The following is a 24,698-nucleotide window of genomic DNA, read 5'->3' as shown; positions in this document are numbered from 1 at the left end:
TTATTGTGACGGACACATTTTATGAGTGAACTTGACTTTTAGCGACTTACAGGTTTCTTTGAAAAATACTTTCTTATATCCAGGATCTTCCGTTTTGCTGCCATCCTCCTCGCAGCGCAGGTTTGCCGCTGCTAAAACTAAACAGAGCTCCCTGAAAGGCTCAGCCAATCACATTGGCCAGATTTGTCACATGACGTAGGACTCCAGTAGAGAACGTAATTTGACTCTTTCTGCACCGCTGGGTGGATGAGACGTTGACAGATCGTTTTTTCTTTCTATCGGGTTTGTTTTTCTTTACTCGCAGAGATCAAATTATTGGTGGGGACAATTCAATAATCGCTGGATATTGGTGGGGACACGTCCCTTCCGTCCATGCCAAATCTACACCCTTGAACAGACCCAAAGTCCTGAAATCCCTCAACCTTACCATGATCTGGCAAATCTACCCCCAGCTCAAGAAATGGGAACGCGACAGATCTATATTTTTTTTTAGATCTGAATAGCTCTTTTCCTGCTACTTATTAACAACTGCCTCATTTATTTTTGTTGTAACTAAAGTTTTTTTGTTTTATTTACATCACAGAAAAATTAAGCTGTAGCCGAAGGACATCAAACGTGCCTCTGACAAAACAATCCACACATGAGGAAAATTAAATCAAACATACCTTTAACCTTAGATTTAAATCACGGCAGAAGAAGAAAAATTAAATATAGTAAACCTCTCATGTTAGCCCAGCTCCAGATGAGCTCTTATCATCATCAAGTAACTTGACACTGAAACGTTATCACACTACTGGATAATAATGCAATTTTTGTACAAAAGTGTAATTTTGGTATGTTTAATTTTTTCCGGACAATTCCAAAGATTAACCCTCCCTCCCTCTGTAACTGATACACATTTCAATCCAGTTGCAGACTGAGCATATGAATAAAATGTAAATGAATTTGGTTTAAATTATGTATTTCTTTTCTCATAACTTTTTAAAATTTTATTTCAATCTATAGCTAAGGGGATGAAGTTTTGGCCATCGATGCATTACATCCATGCTGTGGCTGTAGCTCAGGTCGCAGAGCAGGTCAGCCACAAATCAGAAGGTGGGTGGTTCGATCCTGGCTGCTTATGCCAAATATCCTTGGGCAAGATACTAAAAAGCTTCTTGGATGAGAGGTGAAACGTCTTCAAGCAACTTAAAGAAGTCCAGATGCTTTTCTTTGCAAGCTCCTTTGACTACGATGACCTGGATGACTGAGAACCAGCAGTGGTCAGAGGGCCCGGTGGCGCCAGTGTCCAGCAGCCTATCAGTGCACTTTGTAGCTGTGGCTACTTTCTCCACTGTCATATAAAGACTATGAATAAAAATAAAGTTTAATTATAGGATTAAACCCCCAGTAAACTAGTCTATATTGATGTACTTAAAAAAAAAAAATAGACCATGCACCGACATTTTTAATCAGTGAATGTGTTGCTCATAGTTGACTGAAAACTGCTAAATATTCTTCATTGCAATGAATACACTTGAGAAAACATTTCATTTTCCTGTTTATTTACACAGGGTGGGTGTTACATTAAAATTCCTCATCACCATTTTTATTATAAATACACCATTTTAAACAAGGCTTGACGACCCTCAGTAAAATACATCCTTCAAACCTTTCAAAATATAACAAAACAAAACGCTTTAATGGATACAGATGGATTTCATTTTTGCACCTTTTAAATGTTAGTTATTCATGCACGTTTAGAGTATGAAAATAAAATGATACAGATCCATTGTGTTTACAAAGGAGATTTAACTGAAAACAGCTATACGTAGTGTAAAATACAAATACTGGGTCTGGTGCAAAGCTTAAAGGTCTTTCTCAAAGAAATGCTAACTCATGGCTTATAGCAACTGCGCTCTGTATAATCGTCAGTATACTGTACAGACATTATTTGCCTTTGAAGGGGGAAAAATACTTGAAGTATTTGTGACATACTGGAACAGACTGTAAAAAGGCTTACCTGATAACACACTATTTATTAAATTATGGATAGCACTGCTTTTTCAGTCAGTTTACAGCATGAAACGTCTCCTAATACTCATCAACCCAGTAAAGTGTTAAACAGTATTTTGCAGGCACTTACAAAGCATGGTTTAGGCCTTTATTTAAATGAGTTCAAGGTTGGATGCAAGTTTCAAAATGGTCCACTGTTAAAACAAACTGATAAAATATTATATGCGCAAATGTGTTTCAGTGCTGTTGCATAAAATTCTTGATTACAGTGAAGGTCAAAGTCCAAATTACACCATGGGTCTCTGGAAGACATCTGAGCAAGGTGAACTGTGAATCAGAAGAATTCAACACAAACATTAGACTTCCCTGAATTACACAATCACAAAATGTAAGTAATCAAATCATAAATGTCTACCTACCTTTTAAAGTGTCCAGAAAGGCTGGAATTTAATTGTGTTGGTCTTGAAGTTTGATGTGTAAAGTCCAGAAGTGTCTGACGGTGTCAATGGTCATATTAAGCTACATTATCGTTTCATTTGTGGGAGCTTGCTCTTGGAAGTCCAGGTTTTAAGACAGACAAATGGGAATGGAGAAGACTTCAGATACGGGTAGAGTCTGTACGGCAGTGTTGCCCAGGAGACAAAAGATCTTGAAGCTTGGCATATCCTTAAAGCGGTTTTATTAATCCTCAGGAGACTCAATATTCTGCTCTGCAGAGTTGCTTTTTATCTTTCTTTAGATAAAATTTTCAGAAATATACACATGTACAGGAATTTGAGTTTTTACATCCAATTTGGTTCTAACAGTTTAAGCTAAGGGTCATGAACACTTTTGGTTACAGTGTAACACGGTATTTCATTTAAGTGTTTTTGGAACAGTAAATGCTTATGATGTTAAACTTAAAAAATATCATGTACACTTGAAACATCTGTGATAGATACTGAAAATAATGAGCGGTTGCTAGCTGCTTACAGTACATATTCAGAAAGTCTGATGAGAAAGCATGAACACTAAATGTAAATGTGACATATACAATAAACAAAATTATTCAATTTGAAAGTTATGTAACAGCCCCATGCAGAGCAGAATAAAGGTAGTCTTTATTCCACTGAGAGTTAGGCATCTGGTGAGCATTGTGGCTTTATAGCATATCCTTCCCTTACAGATCAGTATCTGCGGCCATAGCTTGGGGAACTGTAGGAAGAAGAAGAGAAGGTTGTTGTGAAGCTTGATCCTGTAGCATCCATGCTGCCTCTTCTGGAGCCTGACCTGGAACCAGTTCTAGAGCCAGACCGTGAACCAGAAGCAGAGCCAGACCCACTGATGCTATAGGGACTGTAAAGGCCTTTGCTTGACTGAGATGAGGCTTCAAGTAGTCGCAGACCAGTTCCCTCCTCTGTCATGCTCCTTTCAATTGCATCCTTGTAGGAGATCTTCAGCTTGGTTTTAGGGCACGTGAGGTATTTTGAATATGCACTAACGTCTCGTAACTTCTGTGCAGTGCGTGCATCTAAGGTGCCCTTCCTCACGGCCTCATCTATGGAGACTCTGCCTGTAGCATCCGGTTCAATCAATCCACCGGTGAGATACTGGACCTCTAGGAACCGTTGTCCGGCCTCATAGTACAGCCAGCCTTTCTTTAGAGCTTGGGCTGCTGACATTTTGGTTTTAGTCCTTGGATCTTCAAATCCATTGTACGCCTTCTGAGCTAAACTGATACGGTCCACCATAATTTTATCCACAAGCCCTTTATTCATTGCATCTGCAACTGAGAATTTCTCTCCAGTGTTTGGGTCAATGATGCCTCCTGTGCAGGCCTGAGCTTCCAGCAGCCTTTGACCTGTTATATTATCAACAAGGTTTCTGTGGATGGCCTCTGTGACAGACACCTTCTCTAATGTCTCTGTGTCTAAAATACCAGCTATAGGGCCAGTTTCCTCTGTTGGGTCAGTCCATGTGGTTGCTGGTGTTTTTATGGAAGGTATTGGGCTCATGGGGTAGGAAGAAGAGGAGCCAAAGGAGGATGAGCGTGATCTGCTTCCGCTCATATTTCCAGATAGCATGTCTGCAAATTCTGTGATGGACAGCATTCCTGATCGATACTGATCCAGGGCCGACTTATCAATCAAGCCCCTTGAGATTGCATCATCGATATCATACTGTCGACCAGACCTCCTATCAATGATCATGGATTTCACAACTCCGTCAGATGAAGTGATAGTAATTTCCTCCCATTCACACTCCTGCTCTGCAAGTTCTAGATAAGTCTGGTGGTCAATAAGTCCTTTCTGATACGCTTCATACACAGACATCTCTTTGCCAGACTCTGGATCGACGATGACAACCCTTCGTTTGCGAACAGAAGATTTGGACGATGTCTTTCTCTCACGCTTCTTTTCTTTCAGTAGCAGAAGAGCAAGGCCAGTCTCTGGGTCTATCATACATCTCTCCATCAGCTGCAGGTAGGTGAGGTTTTCCTCAGTGTTGGGGTCAAAGAAGCCCTTGGTGTCATCAGAAGGGTCAGTGAGGATACCATTCATTTCTTCATCAAAGAGGCCACGTTCATAGGCTGTTTCTACTGGCAATCGGAGACTCTCTTGTGGATCAATTATTCCACCAGTAGCGATCTGAGCCTCCAGCAGACGAATGCCATGGTCTTTCAGAATGAGTCCCTTTTTCATTGCCTGGAAAAGAGAGATAACCTTGCCAGAATAAGGGTCTTTGTAGCCTGTCACAGCTCGCTCAGCTGAGAGGAGTTTGTCTTTAAACTCTGGACCAACAACACCCATTTTAACAGCTTCATTGACATTTAGTTTTAGGTTCTTAATTGGATCAATTACATAACCTGTGGCAGCTTGAGCCTCAAGAAGCTCAAAGGCAGTCCCTGGTCTGATCATGTTTTTCTTCATCGCTTGGTAAATTGATAGACGGTCTTTGCTTGATTCTACAAACACACCAGCAATACAGCTGGTCCCCTCAAGGTACTTCTTCACATCCCTGCTGACCTCCTCCACTGTGATGATCCCCTCAGTGAGATCACTGTATGTCTTTTGGTTGATAATCTGCGAGCGGAGCAGCTCATCCACAGTGATTTGTTTTCTTAGACCCTTAAAGAGAAGCCTTCTGTCTGCCAGTGAAAGCAGCCGCAAACCACTTTCTTTATCCACTCTGCATCTTTTCAGCAGCTGAGCATAGGACTGTTTCTCATCTGTTGTTGGATCAGTATAACCTCGCACATCCGCAGTAGGCTCAGTTATTCTCTCTAGTGTCTCCTTGTTGATGTATCCACGCTGCATGGCAACATCTATGGGGAGATGGAAGTAGTATTCAGGATCCATCAGTCCTCCAGTGGCATTCTGGGCCTCCAAAAGCCTTAAGGCATAATCCTCAGATATGAGGTCTTTTTTCATTGCCTGAAAGAGAGAAATCACTTTTCCAGTGTATGGATCCTTGTAACCTGTAACTGCTCTCTCAGCAGAGAGAAGTTTATCATGGAGTTCAGGACCTACAAGCCCCTTACGTACAGCTTCATCAACTGTTAGAAGTTCGTCTTTAACTGGATCAATCATGAATCCAGTCGCAGCTTGGGCCTCAAGGAGATTCAAAGCAACTTCGGGCTTAATCTTTCCATTCTTCATAGCCTGGTAAATGCTGATCTTGGGAGGACTGTCTGACATAATTCCAGCAATACAACCAGTGCCAAAGAGGTACTGCTTTACTGTTGGCATTTCCATTACTTCCCGAATATTCATCTTTTCTTGTTTCAGAAGGTTGTATGTGTGCAAGTCAATAATTCGGGCATTGTACAGCTCATCAATCGTAACCCTTCTTCTGATTACATCACATGACATACTCTGCTCAGACTTTAGTGTCTCCCTTTGTTCAATTATTTCAATGATGACAATTAGCATTCTTTCTCTTGTGATTTGCCCCAAGCGATACTGCTCCATGAGGCGGCGCCTCTCTTCTGCTGGAAGAAAATTTGAGTTCATGACTTCCCAAATGGTCATACTCTTTCCTGCAAAACTCTTGAGTGGGATGTCAATTTGAGTATTAGCTAGATCTGTTTGGGCTTGCTCCTCTGAGTACTGGTAAGACTTCTCAACAGGAGCAGGAGATTCAACCTCTGACAGAGGGAGGTAGCACAGACCAGTGTTGGGCTCTCTTTTGCATTTCTCCAGCAGCTCCTTGTAGGTCACTCTTCCATTGGTGTTGGGATTAGTGAAGCCCTTAACATCACCTGTGGGTTCACTGAAAGATTTAGCCATTTGTTTGCTGAAGTAGCCACGCTGAATGGCCACATCATTGGGAACACGATGGCTGCTAACTGGATCAATTATCCCTCCAGTGGCAAACTGGGCTTCAAGAAGAGGAATAGCATGCTCCCTCAGTACAAGCTCTTTCTTCATGGCTTGCAACAGAGAAATTTTATTGCCTGTATACGGATCTTTGTATCCTGTCACTGCTTTTTCTGCTGAGAGGAGTTTCTCGTGAAGCTCTGGACCAACGACTCCAGCTTTCACAGCATCATCTACAGAGTATTTCAGGTTTTTGACCGGATCTGTTATGAAACCAGTTCCTGCTTGGGCCTCAAGTAATGTGAGCCCAGTGCTCTGTTGCAAAATACCTTTTTTTATTGCTTGATAGATGCTTAACTTTTCATCTGAATCTCCCATTGTGATACCATCAATGCGGTCTGTGCCCCGCAGGTACTTCCGGACTTTATCAGTTTCACTGACTTCTTTGGGTGTCTTTTTACCATTTTGGAGTTGCTCAAATGTAGCCTTATCAATGATGTTGGAATCAAGTAATGAACTGGCAGTGACTGGAGCCCTTAAGCCTTCAAAGCAGGCCTGTTCTTTTGTTTTGTCTTCTTTTTCATCAACCATTGTTATCACAATCTTTATCAGCTTTTCAATTGTCACATAACCCATTCTGTACTGGCGAATCAGTTCTATCCTTTGTTCCTCAGTGATGTATTCAGAGTGTATGATTTCCCAGATTGTGACTTTCCTCCCTTTGAAAGGTCCATACTCCAGTTCCATGGTGGCTTGGTTCAAAGCTTCCTTTGTTTTAGCTTCTGTAATCTGTTTGTCTTCCTTTGGCTTTGGAGCCTTCTTTGAGAGAGAGAGCAATGGAAGTCCAGTTTCTTTGTCTATGACACATTTATTCAAGAGCTGAGCATAAGTTGCATCCTCTTGTGAGTTGGGATCACAGAAGACCTTTGTCTCGTCTGTGTTTGTGTTCAAGGTCTTGGCGATTTCTTCGTCAAAATACCCACGCTTGCAGGCGATTTCATGTGGGATGCGATAGCTTTTAATGGGGTCAATAATTCCACCTGTTGAAAGTTGTGCTTCTAGCAGACGGATGCCATGTTCTCTCTTGATAAGGCCTTTTTTCATGGCTTCAAATAGAGATACATTTTTTCCTGTGTATGGATCTCTGTAGCCACTGATAGCTCTCTCTGCTGACAGAAGACGCTCATGCAGCTCTGGGCCAACAAGACTCGACTTAACAGCTTCATCAACGGGGACTCTTTCATTTTTTACAGGATCAATTATAAACCCTGTTGCTGCTTGAGCTTCAAGAAGATTCAAGGCCGTTTCTGGAGAAAGTAATTCTTTTTTCATAGCTTGATAGAAAGGCATTTTCTCCTTGGTTGGTTCATAGAACAGTCCAGCAATGCTGGGCGTCCCATTCAGTGCCTTCTTCACAGGATCCATCTCAGAGATCTCTTTAACTGTTATCTTTCCATTACTCAACTTGTTGAACACATCTTTGTTTATAACCTTGGACTCTAGCAGTTCATTGGCAGAGACTGGAGACCTCAAGCCATTGAACACATTTTCCTTGTTCTTCTCCTTGTCTTCCACAACAGTGATGACAATTTTGATGATCTTTTCCACTGTGATCTTGCCAGTCTTGTACTGACGGATCAGCTCTCTTCTTTGTTCTTCTGTGAAGTATTCTGAATTTATGACTTCCCAAATGGTGACAGTTTTTCCTTTGAACTTTCCAAAAGGAACATCAACGTTTGATTTACTGAATATGTCTTTAGTCTCCACATCTGTGTATGTTCTCTCTGTTTGAGCTGCTTTCTCTGTCACTGGTAATATCAGCAGGCCAGTCTCTGCATCCTTGTTGCATTTTTCCAGTAACTGTTTATAAGTGAGTTGCTCCTGTGTGCTTGGGTCAATGAATAACTTGCAGTCATCGCTGGGATCGCTGAGTTTTTTGTTGATATCTGCATCAAACTGACCCTGCTTGTAGGCTGTTTGAAGGGGAACTCTGTGGCTGTTGATGGGGTCAATAATGCCACCAGTTGCAAGCTGTACATCTAGGAATTTGGTGGCCTGATCCTTCTCAATAAGTCCCTTCTTCATGGCCTCAAAAAGAGAGATTTTGGCTCCAGTAAAAGGATCTTTAAAACCAGTGGCTGCCCGCTCTGCAGACAGCATCTTGTCATGAAGTTCAGGGCCAATTAACTCCTCCTTAACAGCCTCATCTACAGACAGAAGCTTGTTTTTCACTGGATCAACAATGAAGCCTGATGCTGCTTGAGCTTCCAGGAGCATTGTAGCAGTGTTTGGAGTAATCGTCTTCTCTGTCATGGCCTGATAGAGACTCATTTTTTCTTTGGAAGGAGTCAGGACGCCTCCAACACAGCTCTCTCCCTTAAGATATGCTTTTAGCTTCTCTGTTTTTCCGAGTTCTTGTACAGAAACTTTGCCCTTTTTCAATTTATCAAATTCCTTCTTGGTCAAGACACCAACTTCATGAAGCCTTTCAGCAGGAACCTTCTCTCTTATTCCATCAAATGCCAACATTGATTCTCCATCTTTCTTCAGCCCATCCTCAACAGAGCCATTGAAAACTTTCTTTGTTGTTCCTACCATTGTCATAGCAACTAGCTGTTCCTCCGGGACCTCATCGGTCTGAACTTCGATTTCCTTTGTCGTTGATGAACCCTGCTTTGAAGCAACCTCAAGATTCTGAAGTCTCTCTCTGAGCTTTTTGTTCTCCTCTTCCAAAAGTTTTTCTTGTTCAAACCTTTTCTTTTCTAGCACATCCAATTCTCTCTCTCTGTTTTTCATCTCTGCTTCAGCCTCCTTTTGTTTCTTTACAGCTTCATCCATAATGGCCTGAAGTTTCTTCCTTTCCTCGTCCATTAGCTTACGCTGACGTTCTTGTTCATCTTTAAGAGCCTTGGCCTTGTTTACTTCATCCTCAAACTGCTTTTCAAGCTTCTTTTTCTCATCTTCAACAGCCTTTTCTCTCTTCAACAGCACATCCTTCTCAGTGATGAAAGACTGCTGAAGTATAGCTTTCTGCTGCTCAATTTGTGCTTGTTGGGCATTTTCCATCTGTTAAGAAAAATATATTTTTTTAAAACGGCAGTAAACTGTTAGTGAAATATCACTCATCAATAAATGCATCTTAGATATTTGAAGAAATAACTCAGTATATCTATATATTTAAAATATCAATAACACTTTCATGTCTCTATGAAGCTACGGTTAGCAGTTAGTTAATTTAGCTAGACTGGGTACTGCTAACCTAGCTTTGCCCAATAAAAACAAAATTCAGCCCCTTAAAAAAAAAAAAAAAAAAACACACACACATATTGTACTGCTACTATATCCTTCTGTAATGTATTTAAGCATGCTAACACAAACACTCTACTGTCACTTACATGTTTAACAGGACAATATTAACTATAAGCGTCTTTAAACTGAATAGCAGTGTTAATACAGGCCACAATACCTCTTTAGATTTCTTCTGAAGCTCCTCTGCATCCTTTTTCAGTTTCTCTTTCTCCTTTTCAAGGTCTGCTAGGGCTTTCTTCAGGTCATCAGCTTCTCTCGTGCTCTGTAGCCTCTGTGTCTCCAACTTCTGCACAACGATTTCTGTCGTTTGTTTTTCAGTCTGTTGGAGACGAGTTTTTGCTTCGTCGGCTTGCTTCTTGAATTTCTTTGCCTCCGTTTCAGCTTTAGCTTGAGCATCGCTGAGCTCTTTCACCTTCACTTTCAGTTTCTCTGCTTCAGCTGCAACTTCAAACTGCCTCTTTCGCTCGGCTTCCAGGGATTTCTGGAAATCCTCTGTCTCCTTATCAAGGCGCTGTTGGATCTGTTGTTTGTCCTCCAAAAGTTTTTTAGCTTTTTCCTGTGCCTGGTCCTTCTGTTTCTGGAGTTCCTCTGCTTCAGCTTTTAGTTTTGTAGCCTCTTGGATGGCCTGCATTTTCTCTTTTAGCATTTTCTCTGCAAGTGCCCTCTGTTCAGCCAAGTCAGATTCAGCAATCTGCCTTTGTCTGGCAGCTTCTTCAGCTTCCACGCTGAGTCTAGCAGCTTCCTCTGCAAGGCTCTTCATTTTCTCTGCTTCCTCTGCAAGTAATTTCTGTGTACTGTCTTTGTCCTTCTTCATCAGGCGCCGGTTTTCTTCCTCAATTTTGAGCTTAAGCTTCAGGAGTTCTTCCATCTGGATCTTGACTTTCGACAACTCATCCTCCACCTGTGCCTTTTGCTTGACAGCGTCATTTACTTCACCTTTAACTCGCTGAAGCTCTTCATCCAACACCTTCTTCTGCTTATCAGTTTCATCCAGCTGAAGTTTAACCAGTGTCAGTTCCTTCTCCACCTGCGACTTCTGTGTAAGTGCTTGTTCTGCCTCTTTTTTGTGCTTGGCCATCTCTGCATCAGCCTGCTGCTTCTGCTTTAGTGCTGCTTGCTCAGCTGCAGCTCGCTTAGAGGCCTCTTCCTCTGCTTCTTTTCTCAGTTTCTCTGCATCCTTCTGAGCTTTGGCCTGTTTAGCGGCTTCTTCTTCTGCAGCTTTCTTCAGCTTTTCAGCTTCTTCTGCTTTTTGGCGGAGCAAGGCAGCCTCTTTCTCAGCTTTCTCTTTGGCTTTCTGAGCAGCTTCTGCAAGTTTCTTAGCATTTTTGAATTCGTCTTTAAGCTTCTCCTGAGCAAGGCTATCTTCTTTATTCTTACTGAGAACATCTTGAGTTTTCTGCTCTGCGGCACTGCATTTTTGTGCTGCCTCTTTGGCTACAATGACCTGCTTTTCTGCCTCTTTCTCAGCTTGCTCTTTCTGCTTATTCGCTTCTTCTGCGTTCTTTTTGAGGCGTTCGACTTCCTCCTGAGCAGCTTTGCATTGACGAGCTGCCTCCTCTTCGGCTGCAGTTATCCTCTTCACCTTCTCCTCAGCCTCTTTCCTCTTCTTCTCTTCCTCTGCAGCAAGCTTTTTTAGTTTGTCTGCCTCTTTTTCAGCCTTAAGTTTGCTCTTCTCAGTCTCATCTGCAAGATCCTTCAGTTTCTTTAATTCACCCTCTAGATCTGACTTCTCTTTTGAGGCTTTCTCAAAGTTGATTCTGATGATATGAATCTCCTCTTCGACCACCTTCTTTTGCCTCAAAGTTTCTTCCACAATAGTTTTTTGTCTCACCAGCTCAGAGTCAGATGAGCTCTTAAGGTGTGTGATTTTCTCCTCAATCTCTAGCTTATGCTGAGCAGCTTGGTCCTCCAGCAGCTTTCTTTGATAAGCTTCCTCCTCAGCTTTTCTCTTTAGTCTTTCATTCTCTGCTTCTTTAGCTTTGAGGGCGATTTCCGCTTCAGTCTTTAGCCGAGTTGCCTCATTGATAGCAGACAGTTTTTCCTTAAGGATTTTTTCCGCCTCAGCTCTTTGCTGGGCTGCCTCATCCTCTGCAGTCTGCCTCTGCTTCTTCGCCTCTTCGGCGACTGATCTCAGTCTAGCAGCTTCCTCAGCCAGTTGTTTCATTTTCTGCGCTTCAGACTCAAGAAGCTGTTTGCTCTTTTCTGTGTTTGACAGTGTCACCTTCTCAGCTTCAGTCTTCATCTGTAGCAGAGCGTCCATTTCACTTCTGACTTTAGCCAGTTCGTCTTCGAGCTGTTTTCTCTGTTTTTCTGCAGCATTCACCTCATTCTTCAAACGCTGGAGCTCACTATCCAACAGGCCCCTCTGCTGCTCAGCATGTTCAAAGTCAGCCTTTAAGCGTATGCATTCTTGCTCTGCAGAAAGTTTTTGTTGGGCTATCTGTTCAGCAAATTTCCTCTGTTTTTCCAGCTCCGTTTCTGCATTCTCCTTCTGTTTAAGTGCAGCATCTTCAGCTTTAGCCCTTTTCTTGGCATCTCGCTCTGCTTCAACCTTCTGCCTCTCTGCTTCCTCTTGAGCCTGACTCTTCTTTTGAGCTTCCTCCTCAGCTTGTAGCCTCAAGCGGAGGGCTTCATTGGCTTTCTGTCTCCATGTTTCCAGCTCTTTCTCTGCTTGCTCCCTGGCTTTGTTAGCTTCTTCTTGTTGTTTCCTGAGTTTCTCGGCTTCCTCCTGTAGCTGAAGAACAGTTCCCTGCTCTTTCTTGAGGGATTCTTCCAGTTTTGTTGCCTGTTCATTGAATGACATAGCTTTGGTTTGCAACTGTGTGGCAGCAGACTTCTGTGCCACCTCTTCTACAACTTTAATCTGCCTCAGTTTTTCCTCCTCAGCCTGTTTCATGCGCCTCTCTGCCTCTTCGGCTTGTAGTTTAAATTTCTGCAGGTCATCCAGTGCTTTCTGCTTTAGTTTGGCTGCCTCTTTTTCGGCTTCAGATTTACGCTTTAGCTCATCTTCAGCATTTTTCTTTTTCTGAGTCTCCTCAGTCACCTGTTTGCGAAGCCTTTCCGCCTCGTCTTGAGCAGCCTTCCTGAGCTTCTCAGCTTCAGCAGCTTTGTCTCTGAGCTGCTGTAACTCAGTCTCAGCTGTGCCCTTCTGTTTCATTGTTGCCTCCAACTGAATCCTAATTATGTGGATTTCTTCCTCGATCTTGGTACGACTGATGAGCGCCTCTTCCAGCTGCTGACTCTTGGACTTGATCTCCTGCTCTGACAGACTCTTCAGCTGATGCAGCTCCTGCTGAATGTTTTGCTTCTGTTTTTCAGCATCCACTGCAACGTCTTGTCTCTTATTGGCCTCTTCCTTCATCTTTAACTTCAGCTCCTCGGCCTCTTTCTCTGCTTTGGCCACAGACTTAGCGTGAGCTTCAGCCAACTGCTTCTGCTTATCTAATTCCGCCTGCATCTCTGCCATCCGTTTCCTCTCCGCTTCTTTAACTTTTTCAGAAGCTTTCTGCATTAATAAAAGAGTGAAGGGAGCTGCATGTTAGAGGTTTTAGATTATAAAATACAACTATAGGCATAGTTATGGCTCAATATACACAACACAGATTTTTAACTGGAGAGATAATTCAGCATTGGGAAATGCTTTTCACGTTCATTTAACGTATGGCACACAATGTATGACACTTTACTTCACAACACCGGACAACACTACAAGTTGCTTTCATGCATAATCTGTGTAAAAGGTCTGGTAATATTATACGGTCATTATTATTATGGAGTTGGTAAAAACAACTGCAAATTCTGTTTACAAGTGAACTCATCACAGTGTTAATATTTTGAAGATGTGGAGGTTTTGCTGCTGGTGATGTATTTTAGTGAAAAACTTGGATATGTAATCGCTAGGATTTAATTCAGTCACAATTTTATACATTTCTCTCCACCACTCATTGATTTTCTTAACATAAATAGGTTTATTGAAAAGTGTAAAATAATAGGAAAGAAAATAGGCAAATGATAAATAATTAGCAGCATGCAAAAAGTGCCGAATGCAGATTAAATAATCAAACATATATATTTTTGCAGCAATCGGGATGAAAAGAACATCGAGCATAGTGATGCAGCAAACACAGCATGACTTCATGTAACATTTAACACAGCAAGCTTGGATTTAAATGCACGTGACACGACACAAATCCAAGATCCCTCAAGTCTGAGATGAGTTCTGTTAGATAAGAAGGTGTTGTTGTGGTGACTGATACCTACAAGGAAGGTTCAACACTTTAGAAACCTGTCACATTGAAATTTAAACTGACGTCTGGTTTAGGAAGAAGCTGATTTCTTTTGTAATAGAACAAGTTTCCACATTTTATTTGCTAGAGGAAATCATTAGAAGCAATCACTCAACTGTCATTTATCAAGCTCCCTTGTTCATAAGGGGCTGCCACAGCAGCTAGCTCTGCGTGTTTGATTTGGCAGATTTATCGGGCACAACAAGTAGTAAAATAAACAACAACAAAAAAAAAAATTGACTGGCTTTGCTGCTTGTCTCTCTCTTTAAAACTAATCTTTGAGTTTTAGACGTGTGAAAACACCGCTCCCATTCAGGGATTTTAAAAATCTAAAGGCTAATCAGAATGTGAAATCTTAATTTGCTGTGGTGCTAAACAGTACCGTCAACAATCAGCTACATTATAATTTGATTTATTAAGGCAAGAGAAACAATTATAATAGCTTGCAAATCTCATTAAATGACAATATCTAGACTGCCAAAACCAACATCTTACAGTAAGCTGATGCTCAGCCAGAGAAATTAAAGTTCCTAAGTTATTACTGAACCAAGAACACCGTCAATAATGAAAGATTTCCAAATACGCGTGAACCTTCCCTTCACTACAGACACGAATCTGACGTGAAGACGAATGAAATGGGCTGAGAGGATTGTTTTTAAATACCTGGTGCTTTGGGGTTAATTCATCTCTTAAGCACGTGATTAATACTCATCATGACAAAGCACTGGCGAGCAGGTCAAAAGGATCAAACAAAACAGAAAGTTAGAAAGGAAGAAAAAAGGGCAGGGAGGGGAAGCAAAGGTAAATTTTAAAATAATGCATCTGAGAAGGTAGGAAGCCTGAAGCCTTTAAAATACGAGTGTGGGGGGTTTCAGGAAGAAATGAAGAAGTGATTATCAAATTTAAATTGTTGGAAAAGCAGTTGAGCAGTTTGAAAATGTGACTGAATTCAGGGCCAAACCACAGTCATGTTTACAGATCGTGTGAAATGATTTGGCTAAATACACATAGTGTCGGGGAATGAGAGACATATACCGTAGTGGGGATGTGATGTGCGGTAACAGTAGGATGAAATTGTTTGCTTCAGCACTGTATGCCTAAAATTATGTCTGCACTCTTGGTAACAGACACACAATTTTGATGCTGTTTGATGGAAAATGATTTGCCATACATTACATTAGTGAGGACTTAACTGCACTGTTGTGTCTACTGAGTGTGCACACTTACCTCTTCTTCCTCCAGGCGGCGCTGTGTGTCTGTGATGAATTTGATGTACTGACTGGTGAGAGTCAACAGCTCACTGTAGCGCGTTCTCAGCGTAACATACTGAAAAAAACAAAGTAAAATTCACTTCACTAAATCGAATGAATGATTATTCTTTTTTTTAGTCATATATCTTCATATGCGATGCTTTCCTCTCGACTTTTAATGTGAGGAGAAAGCAGAATGTATTCCCAAAATGCCAAAATGGGCAGAGGTGACAATTTCGGTATAATCATTGAGTTAGTTTCATGTTTAAAGAACAAATATGCCTGATTAACAGTCTTCTTCAACATAATTAAATACAAGCAGCTTATAGATCTTTATTGAAGCTGCATTTAGTTTCCCTTCTGTTAGTTTCCATCATGTTCTGCTGAGATTTGCACAGATTTTTCCTGTTGGCAGCTAAACACAGTGACAGGTTAACCATCATGAAAGCTTCCCCTACTTCCTTCACAGCCAGACTGTTCAAAAACTGTTGGTCCTGCCGTGTCTGACTGTTGAAAGCTAGAGCCAATCAAAACATGTCCCGATATGTTGGACGAGGAATAAGAAATAAACACGCTGTTCAGTCCACATGAAGTGGAACACCTGGTCCACCTACTGCTAACAGCTCAACAGCTGTGTTTGTAAGGCCTACCTCCTGAATGATGTTATCGGATGCACACTCCATTTTGGGCTTTTTCAGAGGAGATGCTATGGGATCCTGGAGGGCTTTGTAGGTCAAAATCTGGAACTCGTAGTCCTGAAAACAAGAAGGAGGAAAAATTAATGTTAAGTTAAGCAGCAAACTTTAATTTTTTTAAAAGTTGAAAATTTTCAGTATTTACTTTGACAGAGTCGATATAAGCCTTTGCATTTTTCTGGCAATTTTCAACCTCCTCCTTGTTTTTCTCAATTTCTCCCAGGAGTTTCTGTAAATATGATTTAAAACAGAGAAGATATCATGATTAGAAACTATTTCAGTGCATACTTCACAAACCAAGCATGATTCACACCAGGGGAGTCAAAAATATAAGTGGAGTGAATTTTTTTATTTTTTTTGTGACACCCCAGTGAACACCAGAGGGCATGATGACTCTTCTACGCTTTGCCCCACACAACTTATTCTTTCCCTTTACAATACCTTCTCCTGTGCCAGCTGCTCCCTGAGAGCCTTGCTGTCCCCGATTGGCACAGCCTGAATTTTCTCCTGCCTCTGCTTCGCTTCTTCGAGCCAGCGGATGAGCCACTCGTAACTTTCGCGGTAGGAGTTCATGTTGCGCCCCAGGAGGCCGAGCTCCCGCTGCCTCAGGTCCATCTGTGCAAACACAGCTTGCCACCGCTCCAGGAGGCTTCCGACCAGTTGACGGTAATGCTCCAGATCAGCATCGCGCTCGCTGTGAATCCTCGTCATTTTGTCATTCATAGCCGTCGCCCTCCTAAGCTCGTCCTGCAGGCGGTCGAATATCACCTGGTCGGCCTCTGCTTCGGCACGCATGGACTGCACAGAGAAAACAGCAAAGTTACCACAAAAATGAAGCAGTCTGACACAGAAACAAACCTGGAAAATGCAGAAACATCTTGATACCTTCAGCTGACTGCGCTGATCCTCCACTTCCTTCTCATCACCAGGAACTTTACTGACGTCGCGCAGACGAGTCTCGTAACTCTTCAGCGTGTCTTCTGCATCTTTAGTGTTTCTGATCACGACATCGATCGTCTTCAGCCTGAAAACAAGATGTTCGCACTTTAGGAACAGCAAAAAACCACAAACACATAGCTGTGGCTTAAAATCCATCAGCAAGTTCTTGGGAGAATCGCTAAGCCTCACTTGTCCAGGTAGACCGAGGAGAGGCCGTAAACATGATCCATCTTCTTCAGAGTCATGTCCAGTTCAGAGCGCAGCATCGGGGCGGAGCTGGACTGCTGAGGAGAAGCCAGAACCTCCTCGGTCTTTTCAGCAATGGAGCTCAAGTCGTTCTTCAAGCCCTCCAGCTCAGACTGCACTTTCTGTTACAAACAAACAGGAAGATAACTTGCTAGAAGACCACTTATTGTTTACTCATATTTATTTCTGCATTCATCTTTGTGTTTTGCACCATTTGCTCTGCAGTCTTCAGGGCGCAGGCTTTCAGTGGTTCCTTGTCGACAGGCTGGCGGAGACGCGTCACCGTTCGATTCTCGCAGCCTTCCAGCCTCAGCCGAAGGTCCTTGATCTTCGTCAGGTAGGTTTTGCACACAGTCTCGTCTTGCTCTCCTAGTTGGAACAACACATATTGGATTTTATATGTATTTAAAAGACAACTAAATCTCTTTATCTAAGCCATTTTTAGCAATTTAAGAATTTGAACTAACTGTAAGAGGTGCAGTATTAGTTTCAGGATCCTAAAAGTTAAAGCAGTTATTTCACAGAATTGCCTGTGTTTCTCTGGATGGTTAAATTTTTGTTAACCAATTTAATCTCCTAAGAATAAAAAAAAAAATTCTGATTTCTCAAAAAAATCATAAATCTCATTAAGCTAGATTAGAATTTTCCATGATCTGCAAACTGAATGTACTTCTTCATGCATTAATTGTTCCATGTTGGCTATATTTCACACGTGTTAATTTGATCAATTAAGTGCTTTTTCCATTCGTTGATTAATAGTGGGGATCAGCTGCCATTAAAATCCATGCACAGAGACAGGAATGCATTGATAAGTGATGTTAGGAGGGATTCCCAGAATCTATGAGGATGATTAAGTTGATTGAGGTGAAGCATGAAATGAAACATGACAGAACAACAGCTCTCAGCCAGTCAAAAGCTCCCAGCGCACATCGGCCACTTTATTGGAAACACCTTACCTGCTCTGGGTGGCACATAGTCTGAAATGTGAATGCAACAGTCAACTTACACACAAATGACTGAAACACAACTCGTGCAAATGAGAAAAATGATTTAAAAAAAAATATGTAAACAGAACACAGACATGAAAATGTTTCAGGAAATGCTGAGGTGATAAAAGAAACTGATGTTTCAGAAAGAAACGGTGCAAACCTTGCTCTGCAGAGCTGACCATTGTGTTGTAGTGCTGGTTGGCTAGGTTGTAGTTGGACTCCACCTGCATACGATCCTCAGCCCCAAAAATCTGGGAGTCCTGGCTGTCTCTCAGGAAGTCCTGATAATGCTGCTCCAGGTTCCTCAGTGCTAGTCGGTACTCCTCCACCCTCAGCGTCTTAAACTACAGTGGTAACAAGGATGGTGGCTGATATCAAACATTATGAAAACAGCAGTTCAATAGAAAGCTGTGTCTGTATGTACAGTACCGAGGAGAGTGCAATTATCAACTATAAACCAAGGAAAAATAATGTTTCATAATGTTTTTGAAGAAAAATCAATTGATCGTAACAACAAATCTGCACATGCATAATCGTTACCTATCAATATTTTGGGGTGAAGTTTTTATGAACTGTTTTGACAGTAAATTGATATACTAGAGAATAACTAATGTGTACTGTTCTGTTCAGCAGATCTACTGACAGGATCTTGAGTTAATCTTAATCTGTCTTACCCAGATATCCTTCCACGTATCCTCAGATACCATCTAGACATAGTTCGCACTTCCATTTCTGCATAACATGTGCAGCTGAGTAATCTTTGAAGTTTTGCAGTCTATTATTAGCCCCATTAGAGTTTTTCTGCCTCACAGGCATAAATCTAATGTTATTGCAACATGAGGTAAAATGCACCCCAACAGCAGTCATTTCAGCCCTGCTTTCATTGATACCACCAAAAACTATTTTCCGAAAGGTTTCACATTGTGCTGTTACCATGCTGATGTTCCAGCTTTTAATGATGTGGATGTCTCTCATCAGGTACTGCCAGGACAGCAGGCTCTTCATGTCCACAAACAGCGTCTGCCACATGTTCTGCAGCCTCTGGAGGTTTCCGTCCAGCCTGAAGAACGTGAGGTGGAGGTTAGTCTCCAGCGTGTGCACACACAACCGTGTGCATGTGTTACAAATTCAGCCGAGTGTTCTTTGACTCACCCGGCAACACTGTTCACAGCGTCCCTGTTGGTGGGTGGAATCAGGAAGCAGATAGATGGGACAGACGCCTCGTTGCCTTTATCATTCAGCACCTTCCACTTGTAGGGCTGCGAGTTATTCAGCAGAGCGCATTCATCGCCTCTGTGGACTGTGATCTGGAAGAAGATGAAAACAGCAGCTCATAACTGGCTGGTCAACAGTCACCGTCTGTTTTTGCATATTCTAGATTTTACTGTATATATTTTTTAATGTTATGTCCTTTCAGCGTAATAGAAGTGAACCAAAGCAGGACACAAGTTGAAACTCAATTAAGAATTTCACACTCACCATAAACAACTTAGGAAGTCTATGGCTTACCTCCATCTGCTTGAAGTCACAAACAGCCTGGACGGGCAGCTTTCCCTTTATCGGAGTAGCAGGGTTACGTGGTTTCAGCTGGACGACGGTCTTGGCTCTCCGCTTCAGGCCTTCCAGGTGAGTTTTGAACTCATTCAGTTGCTCTTTCTCATCCTGGGAAGAGCACATAAAATTCTCAAACTCTAATTCAATAATTCAAAGACATGCAGCCTAAAACGAAGCTCCCACAAACAGAAGAGTAAATATTTCATGCTGCTTTAACGGTGTGGATTTGTTTGCCAGTTCACAGTTTCTGGATGAGCTTAAAGGAGCAAAACACTGGTGAATAAACCCACAGCTGCATCCTGAAGCAGATCTTCCAGCCGTGTGACCGTGATGGTGCGGTCGCAGGTGTACTTCCTCTTCATAGTGTCTTGGATCTTTTTAATCTTCTCCTCCGCCTCCTTCACGTCAGAGAAGAACTGGATCGAGAGAAAAGTAGACCAATTAAGCTGCAGTGGTTTAAAACACATTAAAAACCTGCAGAAAGGGACAGATTTAGTGACGGCCAGCTAACTCGCCAGACATGCGGAGAGCAGTCTGTAAGTGTGGATACCTTGTCATGCTGATAATCATACCTGATAGTAGGCAGTGTTTTCTTTCAGGTGAGTTTCAATGCAGCAGCACAGCTGGAGGATCCAACTCCACTGAGTCTGCAGGGCTCCAGTGAAAGCCTGAAGAAGAGGAAGGATGGAAGGGGAGAGAAGAAAAAGCACATATGAGAAGAAAATAATAATTTATATTTAAAGTTCAACAACATGTGCTCAGCGTCCCACCTCGATGGTCTTCTTGGCTGGGTGTCCGTCCCTCAGCAGTTTGTCTCCTGTGGTCTGGACACCGTTCACTTTCTTCTCCCGGAGCTCCAACTCTCTCATCAAACCCTGCTCCACAGAAACGACAACCAATCATATCAGTACCATCGTCATAACAAGAAATGAGAAACCCACAAGAACATCTCAGTATTACTGTACCGAGTAGTTTTCTTTCTTGGCTGCCATGTTGGTGTTTCGCTCGCTCCAGTCGTAGTTCACCTCCTCTTCCTCTTTCTCATTCAGCCACATCAGCTCTTTGGTTGCTGCAGTGACAAAGGCATGAAGCTGGTCCATGTAGCGCAGGCGAGCCTTTGAGGAGTTCTACAGTAATGGTGACACGTTAGGAAACATTTTTGCAGGGTTAGGAAGAAAACTGGATGATATTTAAAACATCAAGGAAAATTTTCAGGGTGTTTCTGAACTTCAATGAAAACAGCTGTCGAGTTTGACCTCTCTACAAGACAACAGTGTTTTTTGATTTTAGCGACTCGTTCGTATTTACCAGGAGCTTGCCGTATTGTAGCTCCAGTTTTCCCAGATAGTCACGGTAAGCAGCTTTGCTGGCAGGTGAAATCTGACTCTGGAACAGATGAGAGACGCCATAGAAAGAGATCATTAAGAAGAACTACTGATGAGAGTTCAGTCTGTTCAACAATTTCCACAGAAAGTCCACATTTCAGTTCATAACTACCCAACACGTTTTTTGCTTGTCATTGCTAGTGTCTCATTTATGAAACATAAGGCTTCCAGGTTAAATCCACCTCTTTGCAAAATCTCATTCTTTTACACAAATTGCCGGAAAAATCCAGGATGTGTGCAGCGATTCAGAGGTGGACACTAAGCTAACGCTCTACTGCCAAATACCAATTTTCCTCCTGAGATTAAATCTCTCTCTGCCTCATCTACAACACTGTCGCAGATACTTGGTGCCAACATACCTCATCAGCCTTAGCTCTGTCTATCTTGGAGCGGAACTCCTCCACACACTGATGGAGGCCTCGTTGGCTGCCCAGCTGGGACTCCACGCTGGGAAGGTCCGAGCCCCACTGCCCTTCGTCCACCCGTCGCTGGTTTTCCTCCACCCAGCTCAGCAGATCCTGGATGTAGCGCAGCGTGACTTCATCCAGCTCGGGCCGCACCCTCACGGGGGCCTGCTGCAGGACCTGGGCGCTGTGGACCTGGGTTGTGTGGACTTGGGTCATGGGGATCTGCGTCATGGGGATTTGTGTGATGGTCACACCTGACTTGAGGCGCAGATTGTACTCGCTACGGAGGTTTACAAGCCGCTCATGGAGGCGATAAACTCTAAAGACAGAAACATGTGATGAAAAAAACGTTCATCGATTTAAAATGTAAAGTTCTAAGATTCACTAGTTTGACATTTAAAGTAATTAGAAAGGAAAAAATTACTAATTAAATTGATTAAATCCCATGATGTCTGTAGATCTTGATTTCTTTTTTACCTGCGATACATTTGTTCAGCTTGGAGGTGGCGTCCATCTTTTAGCAGCTGAACGTCATTGAAGAGGAGGCGGATCATCCCTTCTGCTTTTTCCAGATCTGCCTCCATCTCTGCTGTGTGCTTTGCAGGTTTCCCTGAGCTCATCAGCCTCACATCCTTCAACAGACAAGTTTTCACATCTCTTTATTTTACTGCAAATAATTTGCACAAAGATGCTTTTATTGGCCGTCCATAAGAGTTTGTGTCTCACCGTCTGCAGCAGAGTCTCCACCTGGTTGAGCTGCTCCTCGCACACCCCTGACTCCATCTGGACCTTGCTGACAACCCTCTGAAGTCGCTCCAGCCTGCAGGGAAGATGAAAGGTCAGAGGGCAGAAAAGAATTCAAACAGTGCAGACTGACAAGCAGGGATTTCCCTACAGGATACTTTCTCTTCTTTCTCAAAAGTAAAAATGTTAATAATAATTTAAAAAAGAAAAACTTTGAAAGGATATATTAAAGCACTCACTCCGTCTTCTGGCGGAATAAATACTTTAACGCATATCCCTGATGCATGAAAGCCATGTTGTTGCTCCTTTTTGAGCTGTGTGTGCCCAGCAATGCAGAGATGATCTGAAACAACTAAACTAGAAGCTGTGCCCTCCCTTCCTTGTGATTAGACAACAACTTTATGAGAGACTATTTAGTCTAAGGCTATTGCCATGGAGACGACACAGCCATCATGTGTTTGCCCTAATATGATCTGTACTTACTAATCCACAAAGCCGACTCAGTTTAATTTTATTGCCAAAGTGGACGTTATCATTAGGAAATGAGTCATGCTCGTGGTCAAACTGGAACAGTTTCCTCATGCTTTGTGGTTTTGCTGCCGTTTTGTGCTTTGGCAACACAGCGCATGTGATGAGGTTTGGATAACAGCCTGGTTACCTCTCAAATTCAGTCCTGAGGAGACGCTCCCTCTCCAGGATGGCGACATGCAGACGACCCCATTCCTTCTCCACATCTAAAGGGTGATAACCTGGCGGCACTTTGACCTGACCAGCCTGAACCGCACCCTGCGAAAGATAACAAACAACATACAAAAAAACGTAAGATAATATCTGTGATCATTTAAGGCCTCAAATTCTGCTCAGTCTCAGATTATTTATCTTAAGCGATAATTCTGTGCTCCAGGGAAAAAATAAACATTTATAAAACTGGGTCTAATTTATTGATGGTGGGAAGATTTTCCTTAAAAGATTTTCAGACTGAAGGGGTACGCTCAGTGGGCCGTAGACATAGCAGTATTTGGAAAGATGTCCTTTAATTTATGTATTTTTTTAGTGACTTTTGTAAGCGTGGAAAAACAGGTGGGATTTTAGTTTATTACTGCAAATAAATGGACACTATTTTCTATTTGTTTTGCACTTTGCTTTTGCAAATCTATCTTCTTTTTATCTGTCGTTTACAAATACAGAAATGTATTTGGAACCAAGACTATTTGTTATGTGCTGCGGTTTGGTGGGATAACTATTTAAAATATTAGCTTTTCATCCCTTCATATTTTTTGTGACTGCTGATTTTTGTTCTGCTGGGAAATCTCACCTCAAAAGACTTGAAGATGTGTTTGGAGCGGTTCTTGTCTGCCTCTTTGGCAGGAAGCTCCGTTTCCTTGAACTTCAGAAACTGACGCCAAAGAACCTGCAGATGATAAACGTAAATAACAAAAGAACAAAAAACACGTTGATCGTCAGCTACTTGATCTGTGTCACACTGATTCTTTCAGATTGTAGGACGCGATCTAGTCACCTCAATCTCTTCGTAGCTGGTGGGGAACTTCCTCTCCTCAAAAACGAGGATGTGGTGTCTGATCCACTGCAGCAGCATGGTGACCAGCTCATAGTACTCCTGCCAACGCAGCTCCAGCTCCTGAAGCACAGATGTTCAAAATAATTACATGCTGATGTTTTCCAGATTGTCCACATGTGATTTCTTTTGTGCTAAATTTCTCAGGCTGCAACTTCAAAATTAACAGGATGATCATTTCTATGTATTTTACATATAATAATAATAATAATAATAATAAGTAAATGCAAGCTTATAATGACTATAATGCAAGCTCAGGGCATTTAAATAAGAATAACTCTTAATATTGCATTTATATTTTGCATTTTACTGCTGCAGATAAAAGGCGGCACCCGAGATGTTGCCTCTGCTGCTGAATAATTAATCAGTGATGACAAAAAGGTGGGCTCACATTGGCTTTGACACCATCCTGGACGTCTGGTACCCTGGGCATGGCATCATACAGAGAGGACACATATGTGATGATGGATTTCTCATCTGGATGGGGCACATCGACATCTGTACAGAGCAACAAAGACGGAAAAAAACTGTCATGTTTCAGGGAAATGAAAAAGATGGATGAGTGGTGACTTGAAGTTCCTTAGCTACCAACTTGAATACCAAGTCTATTTGTGGGACCTCTGAAATATTAAAACACAAAAACACTCACTCATGTATTCGTTCCCGTTTTGCAGCATATAAATATCAAACTATTAACAGCTAATATGTAGATTTCCACTCGTACAGCAGTGCAGGCAGGAGAATTAAAGGAAAGGGAAAACGCTTTGCCTACAATTAAAAGTGACTAAACTCATGCTTAAGTGTTCCCTAAACTAAATGTTTGAGGGTGACTGTGCTCACCTTCGGGGTCCAGCAGTCTGGTGACACCCAGCTCTCTCTCTGCCACGCTGAAGGCCTGCTCCAGGTTCTGCTGGTTGGACTGTCGGTACACTTGACTCATATCGATCAGAGAGGGTCTGCAGGCAGCAATCAGCCAGGAAGAACAGTGAGCGGAATCAGAGCAACAGACTTTATTACTGCTGATC

The 24,698-nt window shown here is 42.2% G+C and overlaps 1 protein-coding gene across 28 annotated transcripts in view; it reads right to left on the bottom strand.

Annotated features, from left to right (window-relative positions):
- Positions 1–1,527: 1,527 nt before the first annotated feature.
- Positions 1,528–24,698, bottom strand: part of pleca (plectin a) — a 104,714-nt gene continuing 81,543 nt past the window's right edge. For 24 of the 28 annotated variants that reach the window (XM_042225415.1, XM_042225416.1, XM_014339602.2 and 21 more), the window contains 28 exons: positions 24,514–24,629; positions 24,065–24,171; positions 23,617–23,736; positions 23,413–23,508; positions 22,756–22,883; positions 22,080–22,173; positions 21,831–21,985; positions 21,306–21,672; positions 20,870–20,947; positions 20,527–20,688; positions 20,332–20,436; positions 20,134–20,229; positions 19,852–19,977; positions 19,517–19,669; positions 19,160–19,314; positions 18,941–19,067; positions 18,168–18,351; positions 17,975–17,995; positions 17,230–17,387; positions 16,962–17,140; positions 16,719–16,857; positions 16,275–16,631; positions 15,979–16,062; positions 15,789–15,893; positions 15,116–15,214; positions 9,760–13,107; positions 2,415–9,359; positions 1,528–2,322 (listed from right to left, as the gene is read on the bottom strand). In XM_042225415.1, coding sequence (XP_042081349.1) covers positions 3,162–9,359; positions 9,760–13,107; positions 15,116–15,214; positions 15,789–15,893; positions 15,979–16,062; positions 16,275–16,631; positions 16,719–16,857; positions 16,962–17,140; positions 17,230–17,387; positions 17,975–17,995; positions 18,168–18,351; positions 18,941–19,067; positions 19,160–19,314; positions 19,517–19,669; positions 19,852–19,977; positions 20,134–20,229; positions 20,332–20,436; positions 20,527–20,688; positions 20,870–20,947; positions 21,306–21,672; positions 21,831–21,985; positions 22,080–22,173; positions 22,756–22,883; positions 23,413–23,508; positions 23,617–23,736; positions 24,065–24,171; positions 24,514–24,629 — 13,057 coding nt within the window. In that variant the 3' untranslated portion in view covers positions 1,528–2,322; positions 2,415–3,161. The remainder of the gene's footprint in view (positions 2,323–2,414; positions 9,360–9,759; positions 13,108–15,115; positions 15,215–15,788; positions 15,894–15,978; positions 16,063–16,274; positions 16,632–16,718; positions 16,858–16,961; positions 17,141–17,229; positions 17,388–17,974; positions 17,996–18,167; positions 18,352–18,940; positions 19,068–19,159; positions 19,315–19,516; positions 19,670–19,851; positions 19,978–20,133; positions 20,230–20,331; positions 20,437–20,526; positions 20,689–20,869; positions 20,948–21,305; positions 21,673–21,830; positions 21,986–22,079; positions 22,174–22,755; positions 22,884–23,412; positions 23,509–23,616; positions 23,737–24,064; positions 24,172–24,513; positions 24,630–24,698) is intronic. The other 4 variants (XM_014339603.2, XM_042225409.1, XM_042225414.1 and 1 more) reach the window with 1 other exon arrangement.

Source organism: Haplochromis burtoni, unplaced genomic scaffold, assembly GCF_018398535.1.
Source record: "Haplochromis burtoni strain Fernald_Lab_line unplaced genomic scaffold, NCSU_Asbu1 Contig_171, whole genome shotgun sequence".
In the NCBI taxonomy this organism is placed as follows: Eukaryota; Metazoa; Chordata; class Actinopteri; order Cichliformes; family Cichlidae; genus Haplochromis; species Haplochromis burtoni.
This window is presented reverse-complemented; position numbering and strand designations above follow the sequence as displayed.